The following is a 24,941-nucleotide window of genomic DNA, read 5'->3' as shown; positions in this document are numbered from 1 at the left end:
CTTTAAGTGAAAGGTGAAAGTTCTCAGTAAGGAAAGAAAAAAAAAAAAAAAAAGAGTATGCAGAGGCTGCTAAGATCTACAGTAAGAATGAATCTTCATTTTGTGAAATTGTTTAGAAGGAAAAAGAAATCCGTGCTGGTTCTGCTGTTGTACCTCAAACTGCAAAAGTTATGGTCACAGTTCATGGTAAGTACTTAGTAAGATGGAAAAGGCATGAAATTTGTGGGTGGAAGACATGTTGAGATAGCAATGTGCTGCACCAGAAAGCACTGAGCCTATACAGAAACTTCAGCAAAGGATCCCCTGCAACGACTGACACCAAGCCATCTACTGCAAGTGAAGGATGACTTCACAGCTTCAGGAATAGGTTTCAATGGAAAAATATAAAAATTACTGGAGAAGCTGTGTCTGCCAATGAAGAAGCCGCTGGTCACATTTCTGGCAGAGCTGAAGTTAAAGAGAGATATCACATTCATATAACTTTATTCAATATATTCTTTTAATTGTTCTATTTTATTTTAGTTATTGTTTTTAATCTCCTAGTGTGCCTAATTTATAAATTAAACTTCATCATAGGTATGTATATGTAGGAAAAAATAGTCTATAGGTTTGGGTACTATTCACTGGGGGTCTTGGAACATATCCCCTGCAAGGGGAATAAGGCAGGTGTTACTGCATTTCCCTTACTGAAGTATAAGAGCTCTTTAAATATGAAAGAAATTAGCTACTTGTCTGTGATTTGAGCTATAGGTATTTTATCCAAGATATTTTGGGAGCTCCTGTTCTAAAGATAGGTTTACTCTCAACTCTTGCTTCTAGTCATAGAGGTAAGACCTAAAGAGTAACATCCAATTACATTTGGCAAGAAAGGTGTTTCTTAAACAATGGAAATATTCTCTTTTGCAGTTAAATATTTTAAATCACCAAGTAAAGTGTCTGGTGCTAGAGGACTAATGAAGTATGCTGTTTAAAAACCACAAGGTAGAATGTTGACAGAAGCGTACAAGCAGAACAGTCAATTCACTTCACTTACTCTAGCTTAAGAGGGGCTTCCCTTTTACCTTCCAAAATTAAAGTGTTTAAAAATACTTCCACGGAGTGCTTACTTTCCAAGGTAAACTCTCTAGCCACAAAAGAGATACATCAACCAGTAAAACAGAATCAAACACACCTCAAGAGGACAAATGTATGTAAGACAGCATTAGAAATCAATAGAAATAATTGATGACTTAGTAAACTGTTTTGGACAATTGGTTTACCAATTAGAAAAGAATTAAGATAGATTCCTACTTAATACCATGTACCAAAATAAGATGGCAGATGAATGTAAAAATTTAAATTATAAAATAAAAAGGAAAATATTCTAGGTGACTGTGTGCTCTTAGGAATGGGGAAGACCTTTCACCTACATGTCCAAAGTCAGATTCTATAAAGAAACAGATTTAAAGGTAAACAATAATCATTGTGCAATACATATAAAGGGGTATATTCTTTATATATAATGATTCTTTCAAATCAATGTGAAACTGAACATCAAAATTGAAAAATGAACAAAGGATATGAATAAGCAATTCATGTAAGTTGGCATACAGAATATTAAAAGCATACATACTTTAAAGTTCATGCTTTCCTTTATCAATGTTTCATAGTTCTCAGCATATAAGTCTTTCGCCTCCTTGGTCAGGCTTATTTCTAAGTATTTTATTTATTTTTTGAAGCTCTCTTAAAAGGGATTTTTTTTAAACTTTCCCTATCATTGTTAGTGCAAAGAAATCCAACAGATTTCTGTATGTTAATCTTGTATCTTGCATCTTGCTACCCTGCTGACTTCACTTATTAGTTCTTGTAGTTTGTGTGTGGAGTTTTTAGGGTTTTCTATATATAGTATTATGTCATTTGCATATGATGACAATTTTACCTCTTCTTTTCCAATTTGGACCCCTTTCATTTCTTTTTCTGGTCTGATTGCTCTGGCTAGGCCTTCCAATACTATGTTGAATAGCACTGGTGAGAGTGGGCATCCTTGTCTTGTTCCAGATTTTAGCGGGAAGGCTTTCAACTTTTCACCTTGAGTATTATGTTGGCTGTGGGTCTGTCATAAATAGCTTTTATCACGTTGAGATATGTTCACTCTGTACCCACTTTGGTAACTTTTTATCACGAATGGATGTTGAATTTTGTCAATTTTTCTGCATCTATTGAGATAATCTTTTGGTTTTTGTCTTTTCTTTAGTTGATGTGGTGTTATCATATTGATTTGAGTATGTTGAACCTTCCTTGAGACCCTGGCATGAATCCAACTTGATTGTGGTGTATGATCTTTTGTATGTGTTATTGGATTAAGTTTGCTAACATTTTGTTCAGTATTTTTGCATCTATATTCATCAAAAATATTGGCCTGCAATTTTATTTTTTGGTAGTGTCTTTGGTTTTGATATCAGGGTGATGGTAGCTTTACAGAAGACTTGGGAAGTATTCTCTCCTCTTCAATCTTTTGGAAGAGTTTGAGAAAGCCTGGTATATGTTCTTCTCTGTATGTTTGGTAGTATTCCCCAGTGAAGCCATCTGGTCCTGGATTTTGTTTGCAGGGAGTTTTTTAAAATTAGATTCTTTTCCACTTCCAATGATCAGTCTGTTCAAATTATCTGTTTCTTTTTAATTCAGTTTTGGCGGGCTGTATGTTTCTAGAAACTCGTCCATTTCTTCTAGGTTGTCCAATTTGTTGGCATACAATTGTTCATAGTGCTCTCTTATGGTTTTTTGTATTTCTGTGCTATCAGTTGTTATTTCTCCTCTTTCATTTCTTATTTTGTTTATTTGGGTCATCTCTCTCTTTTCCTCTTGGTGAGCCTGGCCAGAGGTTTGTTGATTTTGTTTACCCTTTCAAAGAACCAGCTCTTTTTACAAATAAGAAGGAAAGAAACTTGCCTAAGATCACTCTGCTAATCAGTGACAGGACGGGGTCACCAATAATAATAAAAGTTGTTAATTATTAACATTTATTATGTGCCAAATCATGTATTAAGGGACTTGTTTGTCCCATTTATTCCTTATCACTGAAAGAGATAGGTATTATTATGATTAGGAAGCTGATATGATTGGGTGTGATTTCTTTATTTTTTTGGGTGGGGGAAGTAATTGGGTTTTTCTTGTTTGTTTGTTTTTTAATGGAGGTACTGGGGATTGAACCCAGGACCTCGTGCATGCTAAAGCACACACTCTACCACTGAGCTATACCCTCCCCGGGGTGTGATTTAATTAGCAGGAAATGGAAGCTTAGAGAAGGTTAAGTAATCTGCCTAAATCACTAAGTGGTCAAAATAAGATTAAAACTGAGACCTGTCTAACTTCAGAGTCTAATAGACAGCTATGTTTAATTCATTCAAAGACTCTTTCTCCTATGTCATGTGGGACAAACTCCAACCCTGGATCAACACAATGGTCTATTTTTCCCACATTTCTACTCAGTCTGCTGAAATCTCCTGGGAAAAAAATACATATCCTTAAACTGGGATCATTAAAAATTTATGCCCCATAGGCTCAGCTAGGCCATCATTATGACCTAGAAATCCTCCCATTCTTCTAGGCAGCCTGCTCTCTGCCATTCTCTATAGCAGCTATCTCAACCTTTTCTGCTCTCCTCAAACTTCCCACCTCATCATCCCCTTTCCACTAACAAATGACCCCTTCTGTTATATGACAGAGAAAATGTAAGCTGTCAGAAGTAAAGGCCCTCAACTTTCTACCACAGGATCTAGAAAATAACTTTATCAGCTTGATCCTTACTTCCTTTCCTCTTGTCACAAAGGAAAATGTATTGTGTCTCCTGAAGTCTGTCTCTCTGCTCTGCTCTACCACTCTGCTTTGTATCACCAGGATCCTTGCTCAATCAAGAATTCCTTCTCTTTGGTGCATTATCAACTTACTTTCTTTCTGCTGACTCCTTATTACCATCAAGATCAGTCCAACTCTTCTCTATCTAAAATTGACCCACCCTGGACCCCATATTCTTTTCTATTTAACTAACCTCTGTCTCCCTTCCACTGACAAAATTCCATCTCCATTTGCCATCCTGCTTCACCTACTAGTCATTTCTTAACACACTGTGAATGAGGCTCCTAGTCTTAACACTTAAAGCAATTGAGTAGTCACAATAAAGGAAAATTACATTTGTAAGTATGGGCATATATGTATATGCACGTGTCTGGTGTAATGATTATATTCTGAAAACTTAAGAGGGGAAAATTCCAGTAGTTTAATTGATAACAATAATTTTTATTGATCATCAACTACATACTTTATATTTACTGCATAAAAGATATACGGCTCTTAAAATCGATGGGCACAACCTAGGAAAAGAACTGAAATCAGTAATTTAGAACTACAAAAATTTAATGACATAAAATATGACAGGCTTTAAAAAATTGAAACTGCAACCAGATGTTCTTCCAGAAAGTTATGGTTAGCTAGCCCTTCTAAAACTCCTAGATATTGTTCTCTGTTATTTCAGTCAGGAAAGAATCTCCAAAGGCGAACAGAAACTGAGACAGAAGAATTGAAGGCAAGGGCTTGGGACAGGAAACAAATAAGAAATTCAATCTTCTTGCCACGGCACAAGTAGAGCAGATATTTGGCAGCTTTCTTTCTCACTTCCCAAACAGAATCTCTAGTGTTTGGGTTCAGAAAAATCCAGTTTTGTCCTAACTTCTACTTTAAACCTTGACATTAGAATAAAGAGTGCTCTTAATAATAGCTGCCACTATATTCTGGGTGCTTACTTAGTGCTAGTCATGATATTATTAAGAATTTTATATATGCTCATTTAATTCTCAAAATAATACAAGTGAAGGAACTGAATAACAGACTAAATGACTAGGGTATCAGCTAGAAAAAGCTGGAGTTAGGATATGAACCAGCTCTGATCCGACAGTTTACTATTTAGGAATATTTTGGTAGAACAGTTTAATTTTTCTTGTGTGTTTGTCCAGAGAGTTAAAACCGCAGAAACATCAACAAAGAGGTCTCATAAGCCCTACTTCCACAGACAAGTGGCAGGTTCTCCACAAACAATTTTGAACAGGAAACACTAAAATAATTTTTGCAGGTGTTTAGAAACTCGGTTAATCTAATCAAAAACTATAACACTGTTTTACATTTTTAAATTTTGATAAAAAGCAATTTTAAAAAAATTAATCTGATTGCCACTCTTACTTCCTTTAAAAATTATATTGAAATTCTGGACCTAGATCCCTGGACAATTTCTCTGGTATATTATACAAAATTACATTCTAAAGCCATTCACTTTAAAGATAATTCAGGAGAGATTAAAACAGAATGAATTCCACTTTGGTTCCGCTAATTCAAGAAGAGGTTCTCTAAATGCTGTGATTTAAAAGTAAGTTTGGAGATTTACCACACAAAGTACTTTAGGCAAGAGCCAACTAAATTCTTGTACAGTTTAATTCCTCCCATCATTTTTACTCAGCAGAATCTCTAACAGCAACTTGTGTATTCAAGTTATTTACATATTTCCTCCCTTAATCATCTCCTTTTCAAAGGACATAGATTTCATTTAACAAACAGTTACTATGTCTTTGTTTTGTTGCTATTTTTATTTGCCTTCTTTAATGAATGAATCATTTCAAAATCACAGTTTATAAAGTGATACTTGTTTCTATTATCTCTCACGGAAAAAATGCAAGTCTAACAATTGCATTCTTTATCACTCTCCCCCCCTTACATGTTTCACCACCAAATCCCTGTAAGATATCTTAAATTACAAACAGATGAATGTCTTTAAGAATGCAGCTCTCTCATTCACAACTTCCATGCTCAGTTATCAATAGACGATATCCGTAAGTAATCATGACTTTGACACTAGCTGTAATTCAGCAGGAAATTAGTTATTGGTGAAGTGGGAGGAATGAAAAAAACAAAAGCAAAAAAACAAACAAAAAAAAAACCCACAAAAAAACAACAAATCTGTCAGGTCACCTTAGAATTTGTAAAGAAAAAGGTAGGCATGAGATCATTAGGATACTAATGAACTCATGTACAAAACAGAAACAGACTCACAGACATAGTAAACAATCTTATGGTTACTGGGGGAAAAGGGGGTGGGAAGGGATAAATTTGGGAGTTTGAGATTTGCAAATGTTAACCATTATATATAAAAATAGATTGAAAAAAATTTCTTCTGTATAGCACGGGGAACTATATTCAATACCTTGTAGTAATCTTTAATTAAAAAGAATATGAAAATGAATATATGTGTGTATATATATATACATATGGCTGAGACATTAGGCTGTACACCAGAAACTGACACACTGTAACTGCCTATACTTCAATTAAAAACAAAACAAAACAAAACAAAACAAAAAACAACCAGGTAGGCATGATTGCATGGAATGAAATTCTTGAAGGAAAGGAGAGCCAAGAGGTTAGGAAGTTCTTGAAAATGGGGTTCTGACTAATATTACAGATGATGCCAATAAAAGAAGGGGGGTACTAAAGAAACCAGGGACTCATCTGAACAGCACATTATACAAATAAAAAAAGCAGTGGGGTATAATGAACAGAACATCAGCTTCTGAATCCAGCTCTACCATCTAATCAAACAATGCTAGGCAAATCGTTCACCTCTCTAAATATGCTTCATCAGCAGCAAAACTAGGAATAGCATTTCTTATAAAGAGCTACTATAAAGGGTTTGCCACCTACTAAGTTCAATATTTCTTTGCTGTTCTTTTTGTCCTTAGGCTATATATCCCATTAAGAGAGCATAGTCAGAGCACTATGTTCAAAAGTTACTTAATTCTTCTTTCCTTGACAGTTACACCATCATTTAGATCTACAGTTAGGCTCACTGGTTTCAATTTGTATTCAATATTAGGATTTACTTTCTTGCCATCATTTTAAACTTTTTTTTTAAATATGTGAAACACACTCATGGTTTAAGCAAAGTCTACTCTTTCCACTTCATCACAATAGTAGTACTATTCTTTACATAAGGTAAAAATTTTGACCATTTGTCCATGTGCTAGAATCTATATTCCAGTATGATGACATTTATATCTATAAACTAAAACTACACACTATTTATGATTAATTTTAAGATAGCTGTCTATGGCTACTGAAAAAATTACAGCAAAGAATCTTCAAAAGTTAGTCTCATTAATTTTAGTTGACACATAGTGCTATGTGCCAAGCACTTTAAGTGCTTTATATATATAAATGCTTGAATCTCCATACAGACCTCTGAAGTATGTTGGCCAAGATCATGCTGTAACAAGTGGCACAGGTATAATTTGAATCCAGACTCCAGAGTCTGTGTTATTAGCTGCTTTATAATGTTTCCTGCATTCTAACCAATCACCATATATTCTTGCCATATGGGGACTACATAATTTAAAACTTTTCTTACCTAAAAAAAAAAAGTATGACTTAGGAAAATTACTGTACCATGACTTTCCCATTATTAATAAAAACGTAAAAGATAATAAGCAAACATGGACTAAATCTCTTTTGATTTCTCTCATTCGATTAACATTAAACACCTCTGAGAGACAAAGTGAGTCAATTTGCTCTCCTTCCTTCCTTCCCCAAATCCTACTGAAATGACCCATTCCATAATAGCATAGCAGAATCACAAAAGAACTTCCAGACTGTGTAAGAGAACAAGTTCACAGAAAAGGAGAGCCTGTGTAGCCTATAACAATACAGTCAAAACACAGTCCTCTTCCTCATTAGAGAAGTGGATGGACTCTCCTTAAAAACTCAGTAAAAGCCCAAGCTCAGAGACACAGGAGCCCTCAGCCATAGTAGAGGGGAGGGCGACAGTGGTGCCTAAGGGGATACAAGAAGTCAGTGGGAACTGTACCAGTGTCCTGACCACTTGGAATGGCTGTGAACATTTGGAATCCAGACTTTCTCACCTGGGTATGAACTGCTTGAATGGTCAAGCTGGGGATTTGTCACGAGCTCCTAAAGAGGGAGGGCAGAGGGTAGTAGGAGGTGAGATGTAAGGGATACGATATGTTGGTTAACTCTAAGCTAACTAAAGAGAACAAAAGCACTGGCCAATAACTTATAGAGGCAAAAAAAGAAAAGAAATAGCACAGTAGGGGAAACCCATAATGTACCCAACCTCCCTGATAACTCTGAAGACATACGCAGTAACGTTAAATCTTAAATATAGAGTGATTCACTTAAAGCAGACATCTTACCAGCTACTGGTGATTCTAAATGATTATTGGATGGTTAGTAGCAAATACTAGAAACAGTCTTCTAAAGCTCTGGGGATTAGTCCTAAATCAGCAATATTTCAACAAACAAGAGCTTGTCTTCTGATCCTAACCCACCATATCCTACTGAAAGTGGGAGCCCTAAAGGTGATCTAACATGACTGTCTGCATTTGTTTTAAATAAGATTCACTGCTACAGTTTTTTTAAAACTGATTCAATTAATGATTTTAAAGATTCAAACTCTCAAGGTATTTTATCTACAGGATATATCAACAAAACATTTACAAATACATTTTTATCTACAAAATACAAAGTTTCTCATTTTATCTCTCATAATAAGCAAATGAGTAGGACTGTAACAAATTATCTTATAGGCTACCTGTGATTATCAATCATCCTTTGCTTCTAGAACCCTTTACTCTTGGTTACTGACTTCAACTAATGAGGTCAGGGTTTATATACTCAGCCAGCTGGGGGGAAAACTACTCTATGGCCAGACTACATCCATTAACCCACATAGCAAACGTTAGCTAGAGTAAAAAAATTGAGAGAATATTAATGTCTTAGTATCATTTGTCATCACTACTGGAAAATCCCCAAATACATGTTACCTTTGATATGTAGAACAGAGCTTGTGTGTAAACATTTGGATAGGCTGCCTGGTACTGTTTCCCTCTTAGCACACTAAGGTGGAGGGGAGAGGGTAGCAATCCAGGTTATGTATCGGGAATAATACAATGTGTATGGTAAAAATGATACGGGCAACCAGCTCTAACACAGTGACATAACCTAGCTTTAGAAAAAGTCAGACTGCTTTTGGTGACTATGTGATGGGAAATCTGCCAACTGCAACATTATGTTTTATGTATCCCAGTGTGATAAGAGATTAATCCATTTAGTTGCTTAACAACAATAGCTATCATAGGTGCCTATACCGTGGTAGGTGTTTTAGGTATCTTATCTTTGATTCTTACAGCCACCTTGCAAGGTAAGAGGTATTATCCCCACTTACAGATGTGTTCAGAGGCCAAGTAAGAGGTCCAAAGCCACACAGCTGGTAAATGGCACAGCCAGGATTTGAACTGAGTTCTGGCTTCACCTGCATACTCCTTTATAACTTTCTTAATAAAATAATTTTCTAAGAATTCAACGTATCTTATATACCCACTTTTATATTAAATCAAGAGACAGGATTCATGAGGGTGAATGAGGAACACAGAACTATTTTTCAGTTGGGGAAAACAAAGAATAAGCATTTAGGTAACTTTTCAGGCACAAACAAAACATCTACAGCAAAGTTTAAATCAGAAGCCAAGTTTCAATAGAGGTACTCTGTAAATTAAAAATACTTAATTTGCACCATTTTGTACGCCAGTTGGCATATAAAGTACTGTTTTCCTCCTTACTCTATCCATCCACAGGACCCCGCAGCAAACAGTAACCATACTAGACAGGACTAATGGCCCCTTCCGTGGAGGTTGAGTGAGGAACACTGGATCCAGCCCATTCTGTAACACTCTGCTTCCCCATGGACAGATCATTTCTGCAAGTTCCTCCTCTCCCCCATGTCCACTCCCATCATCACACACCACACATATCACACGCACATTCATGCACTCATATACATCCTCACGTCCACTGAGTTAACTCGATCTCAGGTTATTCCGCCTCAGGAAATCTCTTAAGCATACATGTTCTACAAATCCTCTTTTTTTTTCTCTGACAGGGCAATTTGTCAGTCAAAAAATGGGCCAAAATATTGGTGACAAATGTAATTAGAATCTCAGTGAAGCACCTATATCACATAGAAGAAATATCACAAGCTTTAAAGTCAAACTGACAAATTAAAGGATCAGACAAATAAGCTACTGTACTGCTTTCTACCATTTTTATGATGCAGAAGTAAACGTTTCAGTTACAAACCTGGTCTTACGGGCTAGCCTAGGAATCTAATTTCTGAATTTACCTGGAGAGTCAACCAATCAAACTACAAAATAACTTTCATCTTATAGTATTATTTCAAAGTTTGGAATAACTAGATGGTAGCTGGACCTTACTTTCTAAAATAAAAATCAGCTGATAATACATCAAAAATTAAGAATGAATTCTGTGGATATGCAGCTACTGAACAATAATTTGATATCTGTGACAATATAAGTTTCATGCTTGTGAAAATGAGACGAGTAGGAATGCCAAATACCCCTTTCTCCTGAGCTCTAGTCCCTTGTCGCCTGGATAGTCTACTCTCACTTCAAACATAATGTCTAAACCAAACTCATAACTTTTGCCCACAAATCAGCTCACTTTCCAAAGTTCCCAATAATCTTCCCTACTCAAGGTTCAAAATCTTAGTGTCAACCATAACACTGCCTCTTTCCTGCCATGTGCAAGCTTAGAGTAAGTGCTATCTAAGGTACAGAGATCAATAAGTCATATGCCCTGTTCTCAAGGAAATTTAAAAATCTACGCCAGAAAACAGGGCAGACAGCACACAAATAACTATAATACAGACATGCTACCATGAAAAACTTATAAAGTGTTACCAAGGAGGGAAAAATCACTTTAAGTAGGGGGTCAAAAACTTTTTATGAAGACAGCAGTTGAAATATACTTGGAAGATAGGTAGGACACTGAGAAGACAGGAAGTGGGAAGAGTGAGAGGACATTTCAGGCTGAGAATAAACAACATAAACAAAGATTTAGAGAGAAGAATAGAGATTGTATTTAGAAAACAGAAAGTAATACAGAGAGGCTGGAATATATTTCAATGTAGGAAAAAAAGTAGGATCTAAGGTAGGAAGGGTAAGCAAGAGCCATATGGTAAAGATCCTTGAGTGCTTTCTGTGCTATGGAAGATGAGGAGTCACGGAAGGTTTCTGGTACAAACACATGCAGTGGTTAATAGCCAGGACCCTGGAGCTAGAGTTCTTGGATTCAAATCTCGGCTCTTCCACTTAACAGCTGTGTGAACGTGGGCAAGTTACTTAATTTCTCTGTATCTCTGGGGGGGCTAATAACAACTATAGGGATATTGTAAGGATTAAATTAAAATTAGTTCATGCACGTAAAAGGCCTAGAAAAGTATCTGTCATAAAGTAAATGCTATGTAAATATTTGCTACTATTATTTCCTTTATCCTTTAGAAAGATAAATTTAGCAGTGATGTATAGAAATGGACTGGAATGGAAATTTCCCTGCTTTCTGTCTGCGTTTACTCAGGGCATTTCATTTTGAAGCACTGCCCAAGTCTTCCTAATTATTTAAGCACTCATCATTAAGTGTCTCATCTGTTAAGCTCAAATTCCACCTCCTCCATGACCACCTGGGCAGAAAGTAGTTTCATCACATATATGACACTTATTTCACATGTACGTAATTTCATCTTCCCAAACACAGTACAAGTCCCTCACGGATAAAATACTTTCTCACTTGCTTAAATGAAATCCCTCAGAATATTTAGCACAGTTCCTTACAGACCACACATACCTTAATAAGCATTTGTCATGAGACTGTATGGACTAAGGTACACTGTTATAGGAAATACCTATGGGAAGATTTAGGGGATACTTATAGTAAATTAAAGATTTATTCTATTAAAATTGATGGTACGGTATAAATGAAATGGTCATAAATGAAATGGCCTTGGAGATCTTTGCTTTCATTTGAACATGTCCTATATACTTTTGGAAAAAAAAAACAAAAACAGTTCTATTGTAGTAGAAAGTAGATACAACAATGTTCCAGGTGAAGAATTTACTGTGAATACACCACAAACAGAGAGGCCTAGCCTCCTCCTCTCCCATTTTCTTACTTGACCCAACCAACTGCATTTTTCTTTACTCTTGTTTTATCTCTAACGATAGCAGTATATGGTCCCTGGTTGAAAAGATCTATATTAAAAGTCAACAGCTGCCTTTTTGCTCAGTATACAATACACAACAGCAAGTGTCAAAATGCCAAATGTGACCTTTTATTTATAGTAAAGCTAGTATAAAGAGACACAAAAAAAGTGCAGCCTTTCGGCCTAATTAAAAAAAAAAAAAAAAAGCAGCAATTCAAAGAAAGGTCAGTTTGCTTCAAAGCTGAACTGAAGCCAAACGTTGAAACTTCATATAAGCAAACTATACATGCTGGTTGGTATATACTCATAAATGCATGTAAGCATCACTGATAGCAACAGCCAAATCCATATGCTTCTTTATTCTGTCAACTCTAAAGCAATAAATCCCAAAGGACTATTACATTCTATCTGCTCATGGTAAATTTGTTAAGGATTCTCCTCCCTGTAATCAGAGCTACCAAGAGAATACATAGTAAAGTTTACAGAGGTATATTATTGAAAAGTGATTTTGATCCAGATATTTACTTTCAGGTCCCTTGATTTTCAAAGATCCTTAAGTTCCCTCATGGCTCTTACCTAACCTCTCCAGTATTTCAACAATGGCTTTCCTAAATATTGCTTTTTCATCAATCTACACTCAATAAAGAATAAAATAATGTAACCACTATACCCAATCTGTTGTTACCAATTGGATCAGGTTTTGTAGGTATTAAACTTTTTTGCAGCTACATGCTATTTGGGCAAAGAATTCTAAAAAGTACTTGGGCAAAAATGTGTGAATTCAGAGCTCGAAAATAAAACATTCTTATGGCCAAAAAGATTTGAATGTTATGTGTACATAAATCATCATAAATAGCTAAAGCTATATATATGAAATTAGACCTATATATTGTCATTGCTGTCATTGTACAACCTAGTTTCTTGGGTTATTTAGAGGATATAAAACAAGGTTACTATGTAAACAATATCCATTCAAGTTGCATGATTAAGCTCTTACTTACAATTCAACAATTTCATAAACAGCAATACCTCATTATGTGCCTAAATTTCCACTTAAAGATTATGTAATATGGCCCACTGCTTGAGTACGTATTGAAATAGGGTACAGATAAAAACCAAAATGTCACAGTTGCATTGCAGAAGTTAATGACAACTACAACAAATTTTATTCTATAAAAACTAAAATTTCAGCTGTACTCTTTGTCAGGTTTCTATTAAGAAACAACTTTCTCATATATTTCAAACTTATTTTCAGCCTGAGGTGAGACTAACTGACTTCACAGTCCAACTGTAAAGCCCAGACCACTGTATTCCTTTAAAAATAACTAAATTGATTATCACGATTCCCTGCAGATATGACTCTTTAATCTGTAAGAGAACAGAAAGTTGAGGTCTGAATCTGCATAACTGGAAATGCTACAAGAGGTATAAACCAAGTCTGAATGTCCTACTTTTTATTAATAAAAACCCTCAACTACAACTTATCTAAGATCAACTACTTGGCTAGTAAATAGTGGGACTGGGATTTGACTACATGTTGGTTTGACCCTAAAACCTGTGTGCCCTTTTCACAATGCTAGGCTGCCTTTCACTTAGAAAACCTCTTCAGCCTGTTCCAGAAATATATAAACCCAATGCATTCCTTGGTTTTAATACTTGTATGTATCCCATTATGTTTATATTACCACTCCAATGGATTTCAGTCTCTCTTCCCAGAGACTGCCCCCATCCCACCCCTCCAAGCTGGGTTTCAGAAATACTCAATGCAGACACACCATGTTGCCTTAAATCTCTTTTTAGAACAAGATATAAGTAAATAAAACATAATACAAAAGGGAAATACTTTTAAATTCAGATTTTTTTTGCTTTTTAATTTATTTTTTATTTTTAGGTTTATTTATTTTTAATGGCAGTACTGGGGATTGAACCTAGGACCTCGTGCATGCTAAGCACACACTCTACCACTGAGCTACACCCTCTCCACTAAATTCAGATGTTTTAATCTTTCATATAATAATGACTAACATTTGAGCATTTGCTATGTATTAGACTATGTGCTAGTTCTTCATATGCCATATTTTATTTCCTCACAACCATCCTTTGAGATAAATACATCATCCTCATTTTATAGCTAAGAAACCAAATTACATGCTCCAAATCATAAAGCTCATAAAAAGGGAATCCAAGAAGCAAATCCAGATATGTCTGACTCAAATCCCATAGGACTATTCTACTACACTGCAACTCCAATACAAACTCAATATTTATCAGGAAGGGGGTTAAACAACATTATTTTAGGTCACACTAAGCTGAACAGTGGAGGACTGACATATATGACCGTTACTATGCCAGCTTTGATAGGGGCTCAGGCAGCCAAGTGATGAAGAATTCAACAAGTCTGGTCAGCCTAATAAATGCAACAGCAGTCATGACTCTGTAATATCTTCCTGAGAATCTCCTTCCTTTTAGATATTTCCATTCACTCATAGCTTCTGTCCACATTCTTGGTCCCAAACTCCCCTTCTCCAAAACTTTTAGGCCAACTAGCTTACACCCTTCATCCTGAAGTGGCTACATCTCTATTGATAATGGTAAAAAGAGAGGTCTTCTGGAACTAAGGTTGTAAAGGAAATAAATGCTTTGTTCAGGAAATCTAATCTCATATTGGAAAATCTGGCCTATGCTGTGAAATTCACAGTATCATAAGTGATTTCATGCTTGATGAATGACCTGTGAATACTGTAAAAAGACAGATCTTTGAATTTTTATTCGAAGTTCTTCTTTAATATGCTGAAATAATACTGTCGCCTTTTTTAAAAAACCAAAGAAAAAAATTTTATACCACTTTACCACGATGAAGAAGTGTTATTCTTGGAAGGAAAAGAAATTTACTAGTCCAAATGTCCATCACCTGATGAATGGATAAATAAATGTGGATACACCACACTATTTCACAGTAAGAAGTGAAATACTGATATTTGCTTTAATATGGATGAACCTTGAAAACATTACGCTAAGTGAAAGAAGCCAATCACAAAAGACCACATATTGTATGATTCCATTTATATAAAATGTCCAATAGGCAAATCTGTGAAGACAGAAAGCCGACTGCCTAAGACAGGAAGTTGGGGGGTGATGGCTAAGGGATGTGGGGTTTCTTTTTGGAGTACTGAGAATGTGCTAAAATTGATTGTGGTGATGGTGGCACAACTTTATGAATACTACTAAAAGCCACTGCACTATACACTTTAAATGGTGAATCTTATGGTTATGTGAATTATATCTCAACAAAGCTGTTTTTTAAAAAAAGAAATTTACTGGAAAAAGACTCAAAAGGCCATTGAAGAAATTTTGTTAATGCTTTTTAAGTTAAAGGCGAGCACAATTTCAAGACTGTTGCCCTCTTGGGTAACTCAATTCTGTCCTTCTCTGCAAGTCATGTCCAAAGTGATCAACAAAACTGGGGGGAGGGTACAGCTCAGTGGTAGAGTGCATGCCTTAGCATGCATGAGGTCCTGGGTTCAATTTCTAGTACCTCTATTAAATAAATAAATAAACCTAATCACCTCCCCCTACATAAAAAAAATGATCTAGACATGAAAGTGATGAACAAAACCAAGTTCTAGGTAGGTCTGTCTGTTTCACAACTGATGTTACAGAGCTCCTTCACGCCTAACCAATCTTGCGATTATTGAAGTCACAGCTCAGGAGCAAGAGCTTATTATTTAATAATTTTCTAGTATTTAATAAATAGGTCTGCTTGAGAAACTTGCAATTTTAATGTTTTAAACCAAAGATTCCCAATTTGTAAGCCAGGACCTACTGTAGATCTTGACCTCTTACATAATATATATCCAGCCCACAGTCCCCTATCTGAGGTTTACCAAGATTTCCTGTGGAGAGGGTAGTGGGTAACAGAATGAGAAATGAATCCTCCCCCTACCCCCAAGTCTTTCATTTCCACAAGCATCTGGCAGTCTTGGCACTTGAGGAAAAAGAAAACTTTCCCTCACAACATGTCAGTCATCTCCTGGGTTTCAACCAGGTAAGGCTTTCTCCCCATTTCTGATGCTTCTATCCATGAGGGGAAGGGTGGAGGTGCAGCTATCAGAATATTTTAGTTTAGTCCCCTCATTCAATCCTTCCCAGGTCAGGAGGAATGACTTCATTTGACAGGCAGTTTAGGAGAAAAAGCTGGGCCTAAGTCGTCCAACTTTTTGCCTTTGGGAGCAAGTTGCCTAAAGGCAACACTCATCTCTTCTGTTCTTTCAGGCGTATAGGGCAGGTCCTCCAATCCTGCCTGGGATTGAACAGTTCAGTCTGTTCAGTTTCGAGGACCAGAAAGAGGAAGCTGCTTGTCCACAGATAAAAGCCGCATTCTCCAACATCCTCTTCAACAGTAATAAAATTATATTTTGGCTCCTAATTATCTTATTCCTTTTCTTTTTCTCAACTAGTTCAGAATATAGTAGAGATGAGGGTATTATTGAGGCTCCTTAAACACTCTAACATCCAATCTAAACAATTTCAAAAGGAAAAAGAATGAAAATATTTTCAGGAATACACTGATAAGACTACTACGTGAATATGATAACCAATTATAGAGAGAGAAATTTTAATTACACAGAAGGAAGAAGTTCAAGTTCTTTCATGTGCTGGAAAAGACTTTTGGGAAATCTTCATAAAGAACACTAAGTAAATACATCCAGAATGATTTAGGATGGTATAATCCTAAATGGTCACTGAAAGGGACCTAAAGGGTCACTGAAAATGGTCACTATAAAGGGATGGTGCCTCAATAAAAGGATCTCTAGATCATTCATATTTATCAGAAGCAGCTTTGTTTATTGTTGATCTTGTTAAAATTAACTCATTAAAACTAAAACATTCTTTCACAAAAACTTTGTCTCTTTAGGGATGAGAAAACAGTGAGAGTGAGGTTAAGGGCTCAAAGCAAAGGACATCACTTTAAGACTGAAAACCAAATTTCCTTTTCTTCTTCTGTATCCTGGCAAAAATTTCAGCCACTAGAGAATTTTAACCTCATTTAAGTAAATAAAAGGTGTGCGTAAATAAAATATAGGTAATACTTCAATGAAGAGTTTTCTTGAATGGAGTCTTTACAACACTGAAACTCAAATCTCATGTGCAAATCACTGATGTGGGAAAAAATGTGGAAATGACTATTTTTACATTGGTCAAATATAAAAGGCCTAAGGAATCAAGTTATGGATGTCAAAGGGCTTCAAAAACTGTAAAGCACTATATAAAATGAAAGATACTGTTTTGATGTTGAGTTTCAATAATTAGCAGAAATTTGACACCAGCATAGCAAAATTAATGTAATTTTGCCATTATATTCACCAAGTATTTAATATTTGTTATTATATTAACAGAAATTGCTAACAGTCCTTACTAAAGTGCCCATCCATGTATTTTCCCCATATATGTAATATCTATTTGTGTCATATCTTCAAAAGTTTGTGCGTTATCCACAAGCGATTAGAACAAACTCAGGAAATGCCATCACACAGATGACAATTAAACAAACATACTTTTTCTGTATTTGGACCAATACTATAAAAACAAACCAAAAGCTGTCAGTATGAAGCATGGTCCATAATCTTATGGTAATATAGTTTATTAGTTGAGATTTTAGGAAGTTACTCTATTTTTTGTTTGGGGGTATTTCATTTCCTTTTGAGGCAGTTCAAGTAGAAGCTAAGAAGTAGAGACTAGAATATAGAAATGAGAGACTGAGAGAAGGAACAGTGATGGAGAAGTCCAAAGCCAAGAGGGAAAAAAAAATTTGATTTGTGCTAAGCATGGCCTTATCATTCTTGATGTTTCTTTATTTCCAAGAACATCTAAATAACGAAAATGTGTCAGTTCTAAGCTTTAGTTTCAAAACTGGGATTCTGACACCTGTTATAAAGTAGAACAGCAATATAACAATATCTAACTTTTACTGAGCACCTACTATGTGTCAGGCACTGTTCTAAATGGTTTACATGTCTTAATCTCACAATAACCCATTGAAATGGACACTATCACTATCCCTATTTTACAGAAAAGGAGCTGAAAAGAGAGAGGCTAGGTAACTTATCCAAAGTCAGAGTTAGTAAGTGATAAAGTTTGGGTTTGAATCCTTAAACTTCCCCTTAGTAGTTTACTGCAGTGGTTTTCAAACTACATTCTGCAGCACCTTTCAGCTCCAGGAGTTCTACTTTCAAAATGTATTTCGTCCATTTAAAAAAACTGCAGTAAAAACATTATAATCAAGACTTTTATACGATGTATAATGCACAAGAGAGAACCAACACATCAACTTTTTGTTGCCAGGTTAAGTCACTTTTTTTTTTTTAACATTTTTTTAATTGATTTATAATAATTTTACAATGTCGTGCAGGTTAAGTCACTTTTATGCAGATCTTAGCATAAAGCTAGTCCTGTCACTTCTGAGACCTTATTTGAACTTCCCATAAATGTTTCATTGATTTGGAAGGTGTAACTCTACACTGATTTTTTTTTTTTTTTTTTTTTTACTGAAGACTGGATCTATCTGCTCAGGTAAGAGTGAACAGTGATCTGACTATATTTCAATAAAAAGAGTACAGTGAACTCAAACACTAGGCAAAGTTCAGGTGCATCTTATTACAGTGCAAAAACCCAAGAGTGAACAAAGGAACATACTATCTCATTCATTTTAACTTTTAGGGGCCTTACTATCTGACATACTTGACCTAAGAAATATGGGTTAGATATGATTTTGAAAAATTTCCTACTGTTCTTACTATCTCTTCTTATTCCTCTTTCTAGCCACAGAATATTTGAAGAATATCTTGAGATGGCAAGGGAAACTGTTAGAAAAAAAAAAAATCACCTCCTCCACCACACATCACCACTGCCACACCCTAGACCTTGTGCCCACAATCCCCTGCCCTTCCACTTTGCTGTATCAACCACTCCCAGTCAAGTATTCAACTCTATTGGGTCCAGCTCCACTATTCCACTGACCACATACCATCGGCTATTCGTTGACCAATACATCAAATAGCTCTTTCCTTTTTCACTCTTACTCTATCCAGCTGAAATTTCATGAGCCATCATTACAACACTTTGTCTAACACCCTAAACACCTTTGTTCCTCTGGCATTTTGTTACTTATCTGGCAAACCCTAACCCTGAATGAAGCCTTCTATTGGCTTCCAACACACACTGGTGCCAAAGCAGCTGAGCACTACTACAGAAGGTCCAAGGCAGATGGCTAATCACACTGTATGTTCATGACCACTGACTTCAGTGAGGTTTCCATACTGCTAGAGAATCCTACTATGTCTCCCACTGCATGCTCTCTCTTGCAGCTATTTACTTATTTCAAACATTTCCTACTTCTTTCAAACCTTGACTTCTGTCCCTCCCATCTCCAAGGCAACTCACAGCTGATGACTTTGCCTAATTTGAAGGAGTTGTATTCATCCTATCTTTGCTTTCTTTTGCGTATAATAGTGCATAACATCTCAGGAATGTTACGCTATTACTTATCTCTTTCTTCCCCTCTCAACTACGTCTTTCCCAGGAACATTTAGTCTATTTTGTACATTGGGATTCTACTTGAAACTTCTTTGCAAAAAAGATTTGCTAGAACAGTGAAACCTCTTTGCCCTAAGTATGTAAAGAAAGTCTCATAAAAGGAGTCACTGCACATATAATCAGGATTAAAAACAACAGATCATGAACTGGACGTCACATGGAAAACGGTACAAACTAGTAGTAACACTGACATCAACAACATTTTCAGAAACAAAGCCCATAGTTTCATCAAATTCTAAACCATTCTGATATTTTCTTTTTATGCTTTATGATTTTAAAAAGTTGACATGTAACTGACAGATAACATTGTATATGTTTAAGGTGAACAAAGTGTTGATTTGTACATTTACATATTGCAGTATTACCATTGTAGCATTAACTAACACCTCTAACGGGTCACATAATAATCTTCTACGCTTTACAATTAAGAGCTCTGCTAAGACTATCTAGGCAGAGCGGAATTTTCTAGAGTGATATTTTAATAACCAGTGTATCTGACAGCACAATTTTGTGTTACTAGGTCTAGATGGGGGAGAGAAGGGAGGAGGAAGTAACAAATGTCCCAGCCACAGCCTTTTTTAAGAGCTAAAAATATTGCAGGATAAATACAGAACCATAAGTAATACTTAAGAAGTAAGTTTGACAGCACAGTGATACATTCTTACAACAAATTATTCATGGAGGGAGCCTGACATTCCCAACCCCCATTATTCCCTTCACCTGCACTGAGCAAGCAGTTAAAAGACAAGCTCATTCCTTAATTCCCATCAGCTCTCCTGACAGCTGTTACATTAATTAAAGGTTTGGTCTCACAGGTCTGGGTAAGTGTGAGCGTGTGAGCGTGTGCATGTGTGTGTGGTGGCGGCCCAAGGAGAAAAATCCTGCAAAGGCATTCACCTGGGATACCCTTCAGAAAGATGCCTACCTCTTTCCTGAGGGCACCACCTTGTCTCTGCTGCCTACAGCTCCGTGGTGTTCCAGCAGGCATTGCTACTGGGCTGCCTGCAACTCTAATGTATTATTTAATTTTGTAACTACTATTAGGATCTCTAAAGCGTTCTGTGATGCGCTAGAATGAAAGATACTCCATAAAATGAAGTTTATTATTAGGATTATTATAGCTCCCGGGCCTAAAATAAAGCAAAATTATAACCACACAGACTTCAAAGGGAAAATCGGAAGCCACATGCGTCTCAAACACTGCCAAGTGGGCAGGGGACGGGCGGGGGCGCGCGTAGGGGCTTCCAGCCGGCGCTCCCCCACCCCCACCAGCTCTCCCGGCACCTTTAACCCCGCCCCGCCCGCACCTCTCACCCGGCCGCGGATGTCTCCGGGCGGGGGTCCGGGGCTGGACATGACTCCTCTTGGCCTCTCGTCGCCCGGCAGCTCCCTTGTGACTCTCACACCCCACAGGCTGCCTGCTTCCCGGCCCCAGGCTCTCCGCCGGGTTTCTAATCCCTTCACAGGCGCCTCAGTTTCCTCCAGTCTCCCACCTTGACTTTCTTTTCTTTTTTTCTTTTTCTAAATCCAGGACAAAGCTTCTTCCTCCGCGGCCCCTCAGGTCGGCGACTGTCTCCCCTCACCCTCCTTCCAGGGTCCGGGACCGCCAGCCCAGCCCAGCTCTCCGCGCCTCTCGCAACCGACGCGTCCTCTTCTCCATCCTCTCTGCCCCTCGGCCGCCCGGCCCGGCAGCCCGGGTCGCCTCTCCGCCCCCTTCTCCTCAGGCCGGCCCCCGCCTCGCACCCTCCAGCCCCGTCTTCTCCTCAGCTGGGTCTCCCCTCCCCTCCCCTCGCCCTCAGCCAATCCCCCGCCCGACCCCGCGCGCCCCCGCCGCTCACCCGCGGACTCCCCGGTGTTGATCCAGTCCGGGTTGGCGATGCTGGCGATGGCGAAGATATCGGCGGCCAGAAAGAGACATCCTGAGATGATGGTCAGTTTATCCATCTCCCCGCCCCGCTCCCCCCACCCCCCGAGCCCCGGGCAGGCCGCGAACTCAGGCCTCCCGCCCCATGGGCCGCCGCCGGGGCCCGGAGACCCCGCGCCGCCGCCTCGCGCCCCCTCGGCCCCCGCGCGCCGCTCGCGCCCTCCGCGCGCCCGGGACCAGCAGCCGCGGCGCGGCCCGCACTGCCGGAACCGCCGCCCGCCCCGGAACTGCTCTGCCCGCCCGCCCCTCACCCGGAAGCGAAGCCGCGGCGCCGGCGAGGCCGGCTGCGGGCCCCAGGCGACCGCGCTGCGCTCTCTCGGTCCTGCCCTGGCCAGCGGCCCCGCTCCTCTCGGCCGCTCGCCTCGCTGCCCTAGCCCCGGACGCGGCTCAGGCCCCTGCCCCGCTCCTGCTCTCTTCCTGCAGGCCACGCCGCCTTTTGGCTTTCTCGCCAATTATAAGAATTTTGTTGTCGTTGTTAATGACCGTTTGGTCACAAAAAGCTTCTCAGTCCTTAGCTTTTTAAAAGGCAGGCTGGAATGGGGATGGGGGAACCGCCCGTCTTCCAGCAGGAGGCGGCCCCGACTCCGCCGAGGGAGTCGGTGACAAGTCCTTGCCACCTTGTGTTATCATCGCCCCTCCGTGACTGTCAGCCCTGGGACTGCCCCATTTAGGAAATAACTATCGACATCTGCTGTGCGTCAGGCACCGTAGGTGCCGGGGGTGCTGGAGTGGACAGGAGAGACAAGGTTCCCGCTCTCATGAAGCTCACCTCCTGGTGGGAAGAGACAGAAACCCGTTAAAAGCTGATCTTTAAAATAAAGATAATGTCAAGTGTTGATCTATGAATTAAATTGGAGGTCGGACTGATGGGGGATTGGGGCGCAGCGGTGGTACTTAGGACGGTCGGATTAGGTTACACAGACACCGTCATGATCATAAAGACCTCAAGATGATGATCTTTGAAGAAAGAAAATTTGGGCAAGATTGTTCCAGGCAGAGGGAAAAGCAAGTGCAAAGGACGTTAGGGAGCGGGCAAGGAAGAAGTAGTAGGCATATTCAAGGAACAGCAAAATGGCCTGTGTGGCCGGAGAGTGGTATGAAAAGACAGAGAGGTAGGCAGAGACCAGATGTAGGACTTTGAGAGCCGTGATAAAGAGTTTGGATTTTGTTCTAAAAGAAACCGGAAGGCACTGCAGGGTTTAGAGCAGGAGAGTGACATGACCTTATTTAATCTGTAAGGGGAGTGTAGATTGGGGTGGAGGGAATCGGGCAGGAATGAAAGCAGGGATGGCAGCTAAGAGGCAATGTAGTCCAGGAGAGAGAGAAGTGTGGCTTTAGCAGTGAAGATGGGGGGAAATGGGCAAATTTGTCAAAGGGAAGGACTTGCTGATAAATGGGGGAGGGGTTGAAAGAGAGGACTCAGGAATGACTCCTAAAGTTTTGACCTGAGTAACTAGGTGTTTAGTGATACCATTTACAGAGGTAGGGTGTGGGAAGGGGCTTAGGTTGGATGGATAAACAAGAAAAAACGACATTGGCATTGTTTGTTAGCAATACAGATGATCTGTTACATACGATTCTGCTGTCTGGTGGAGGTTTTCTTTTTTTCCATGGCTCATGGACCAAATCACCATTAACCTTGACTTTAGATCTAGCTCTTTCTTTCCCAGGTAGTTCCCCATGCAGCAAATAGGAAGGACACTCCTTTTCTCGGTAAATGCCACCTAGGTCATCTCTAGAAAGACCTAGAAGAATGACATCTGTCTCTATTTTTGGAATGCCTACATGTCCACGATACTCAGCAAGTTTCAAATTCCACCAAATCCAACAGCCTTGCAGAAGTGCACAGAGAGTTATCAGAGTCACCACCTGGATGAGGTAAGGAGAATTTGATTGCTAGCCTATAAACTTTTCTGTGCAAACATTAGTCCCTTGGGGTGAAGGATTTTTTAAAAATTATGATTACTAAGTCATTTATTTTTCCTTTGCCACAAAAATGGACACAAGCTGATTTACATATGCAGGGATTCAGACATAATGCATATCACATTACTGCGGAAGTCTTCACTGTTTGTTGTTGTTTAAACACTGGAGATGTTTGGTGGAGTCATATTCTTGGCTTCTTGTCTGCTGTTTCTGTTGCTGAGTAATAGAGGAGACTCCAACTATACAGTTCGGAATTCTCAAATAATGTCCACTGAAGTTCACCACTGGGCAGTTGTTGAGAATCCTAGGGTGAAATGTTGGAACATTTGCCTGTTCTAACTCCAACTGAGTGGAATGATGACTCGATTCTTGTGTTTAAAAAAATACAAGTGCCTCCTTCTACCCAGGAAGCACTCCCCAGTGCCTCCTGCCTCTGCTCCTCTGCAAAAAGTTCTAGATCTAAGATTAAAGCATAAAAACAACCAGTACAGAGTTAAAAGAATTTAAAACATTTTTTACCAGTTTAATAGCTGCACATCACTACAGTCAATAGTCACCTGTCCCATCTGTTACCAGCCAGGACGTGGGGTGGGAGGGGTGGGCAAAGACCCAATACTCTGTTTATAGATTTTCCATTAATCCCTGTTTTTAGCTCCAAATCTCATTCTTACCTGCCACAGTACCTGGTATTTCAAAGTCCCAGGACTCTCAGGACAGGACAGATCAGTTTCCTTCGCCTCTATATCTCAGTCTAGATTTTTGGTCAAGGCAAACCCTAGAGGTTAGGGAGAGGTGGTGCGGTGGAGTTAAAGAGAGTAAAAACCATATTCTAGTCCCACTGGTGCTACTGACTTGAACTTGGGAAAGCCACATCACCTCTCTGGGCCTCCTTCCCCCAACTGACCAACAGACTCCCGAGTCAGGCACCTTCTTTCAGTGATAGAACCTCCCCCATCCTCTCACCCGTAAGCCAAGCAGCTGGGACTTTTCTATTCAGAGAGAGGATGAGCCATGAGGCCCCTTAAGGCAGGAAATCCTTGTGGACCCAGGACATAGAAGGCCCCCTGCAGGGAGCTATGCTGGCAGCCTGAAGTCATAAATAGCCATTCTGCGGTTGTTAAAGGGCTGTGAACACAGTGTGCTTTATTGTGATGGATGGTAGGGCTTGGCCCAGCAGAGGCTGAATCCAGATGGGACCTCAGGGAAAGCTGTGGAGGGGTGCAATCACTCTTCTCCTTAAGGAGGATCTGTGGCCTGACAGGATAAAGAACACACTGCTTCCTTGGGATCAAGTTTACCATGCAAGCTGAGAGTGTGGTGGATGCACTACACGTGTTCATCTGGGGTTTCTGGGATTAGGTCAAACAAAATTGCTAAATCCAGAGGTTAATCGCTTGTGCCTTGGGCTCA

At 38.9% G+C, this 24,941-nt stretch overlaps 1 protein-coding gene across 1 annotated transcript in view; it reads right to left on the bottom strand.

Annotated features, from left to right (window-relative positions):
- The window catches only part of MOSMO (modulator of smoothened), a 43,017-nt gene extending 21,373 nt beyond the window's left edge, over positions 1–21,644 (bottom strand). Inside the window, exon 1 of the mRNA XM_031433073.2 lies at positions 21,520–21,644. Coding sequence (XP_031288933.2) covers positions 21,520–21,625 — 106 coding nt within the window. The 5' untranslated portion in view covers positions 21,626–21,644. The remainder of the gene's footprint in view (positions 1–21,519) is intronic.
- Between the last annotated feature and the right edge of the window lie 3,297 nt (positions 21,645–24,941).

The sequence above is a fragment of the Camelus dromedarius genome, chromosome 24 (genome assembly GCF_036321535.1).
Source record: "Camelus dromedarius isolate mCamDro1 chromosome 24, mCamDro1.pat, whole genome shotgun sequence".
NCBI classification, from domain to species: domain Eukaryota; kingdom Metazoa; phylum Chordata; class Mammalia; order Artiodactyla; family Camelidae; genus Camelus; species Camelus dromedarius.
The sequence above is the reverse complement of the archived record's forward strand: the minus strand, read 5'-3'. Positions and strand labels throughout refer to the sequence as shown.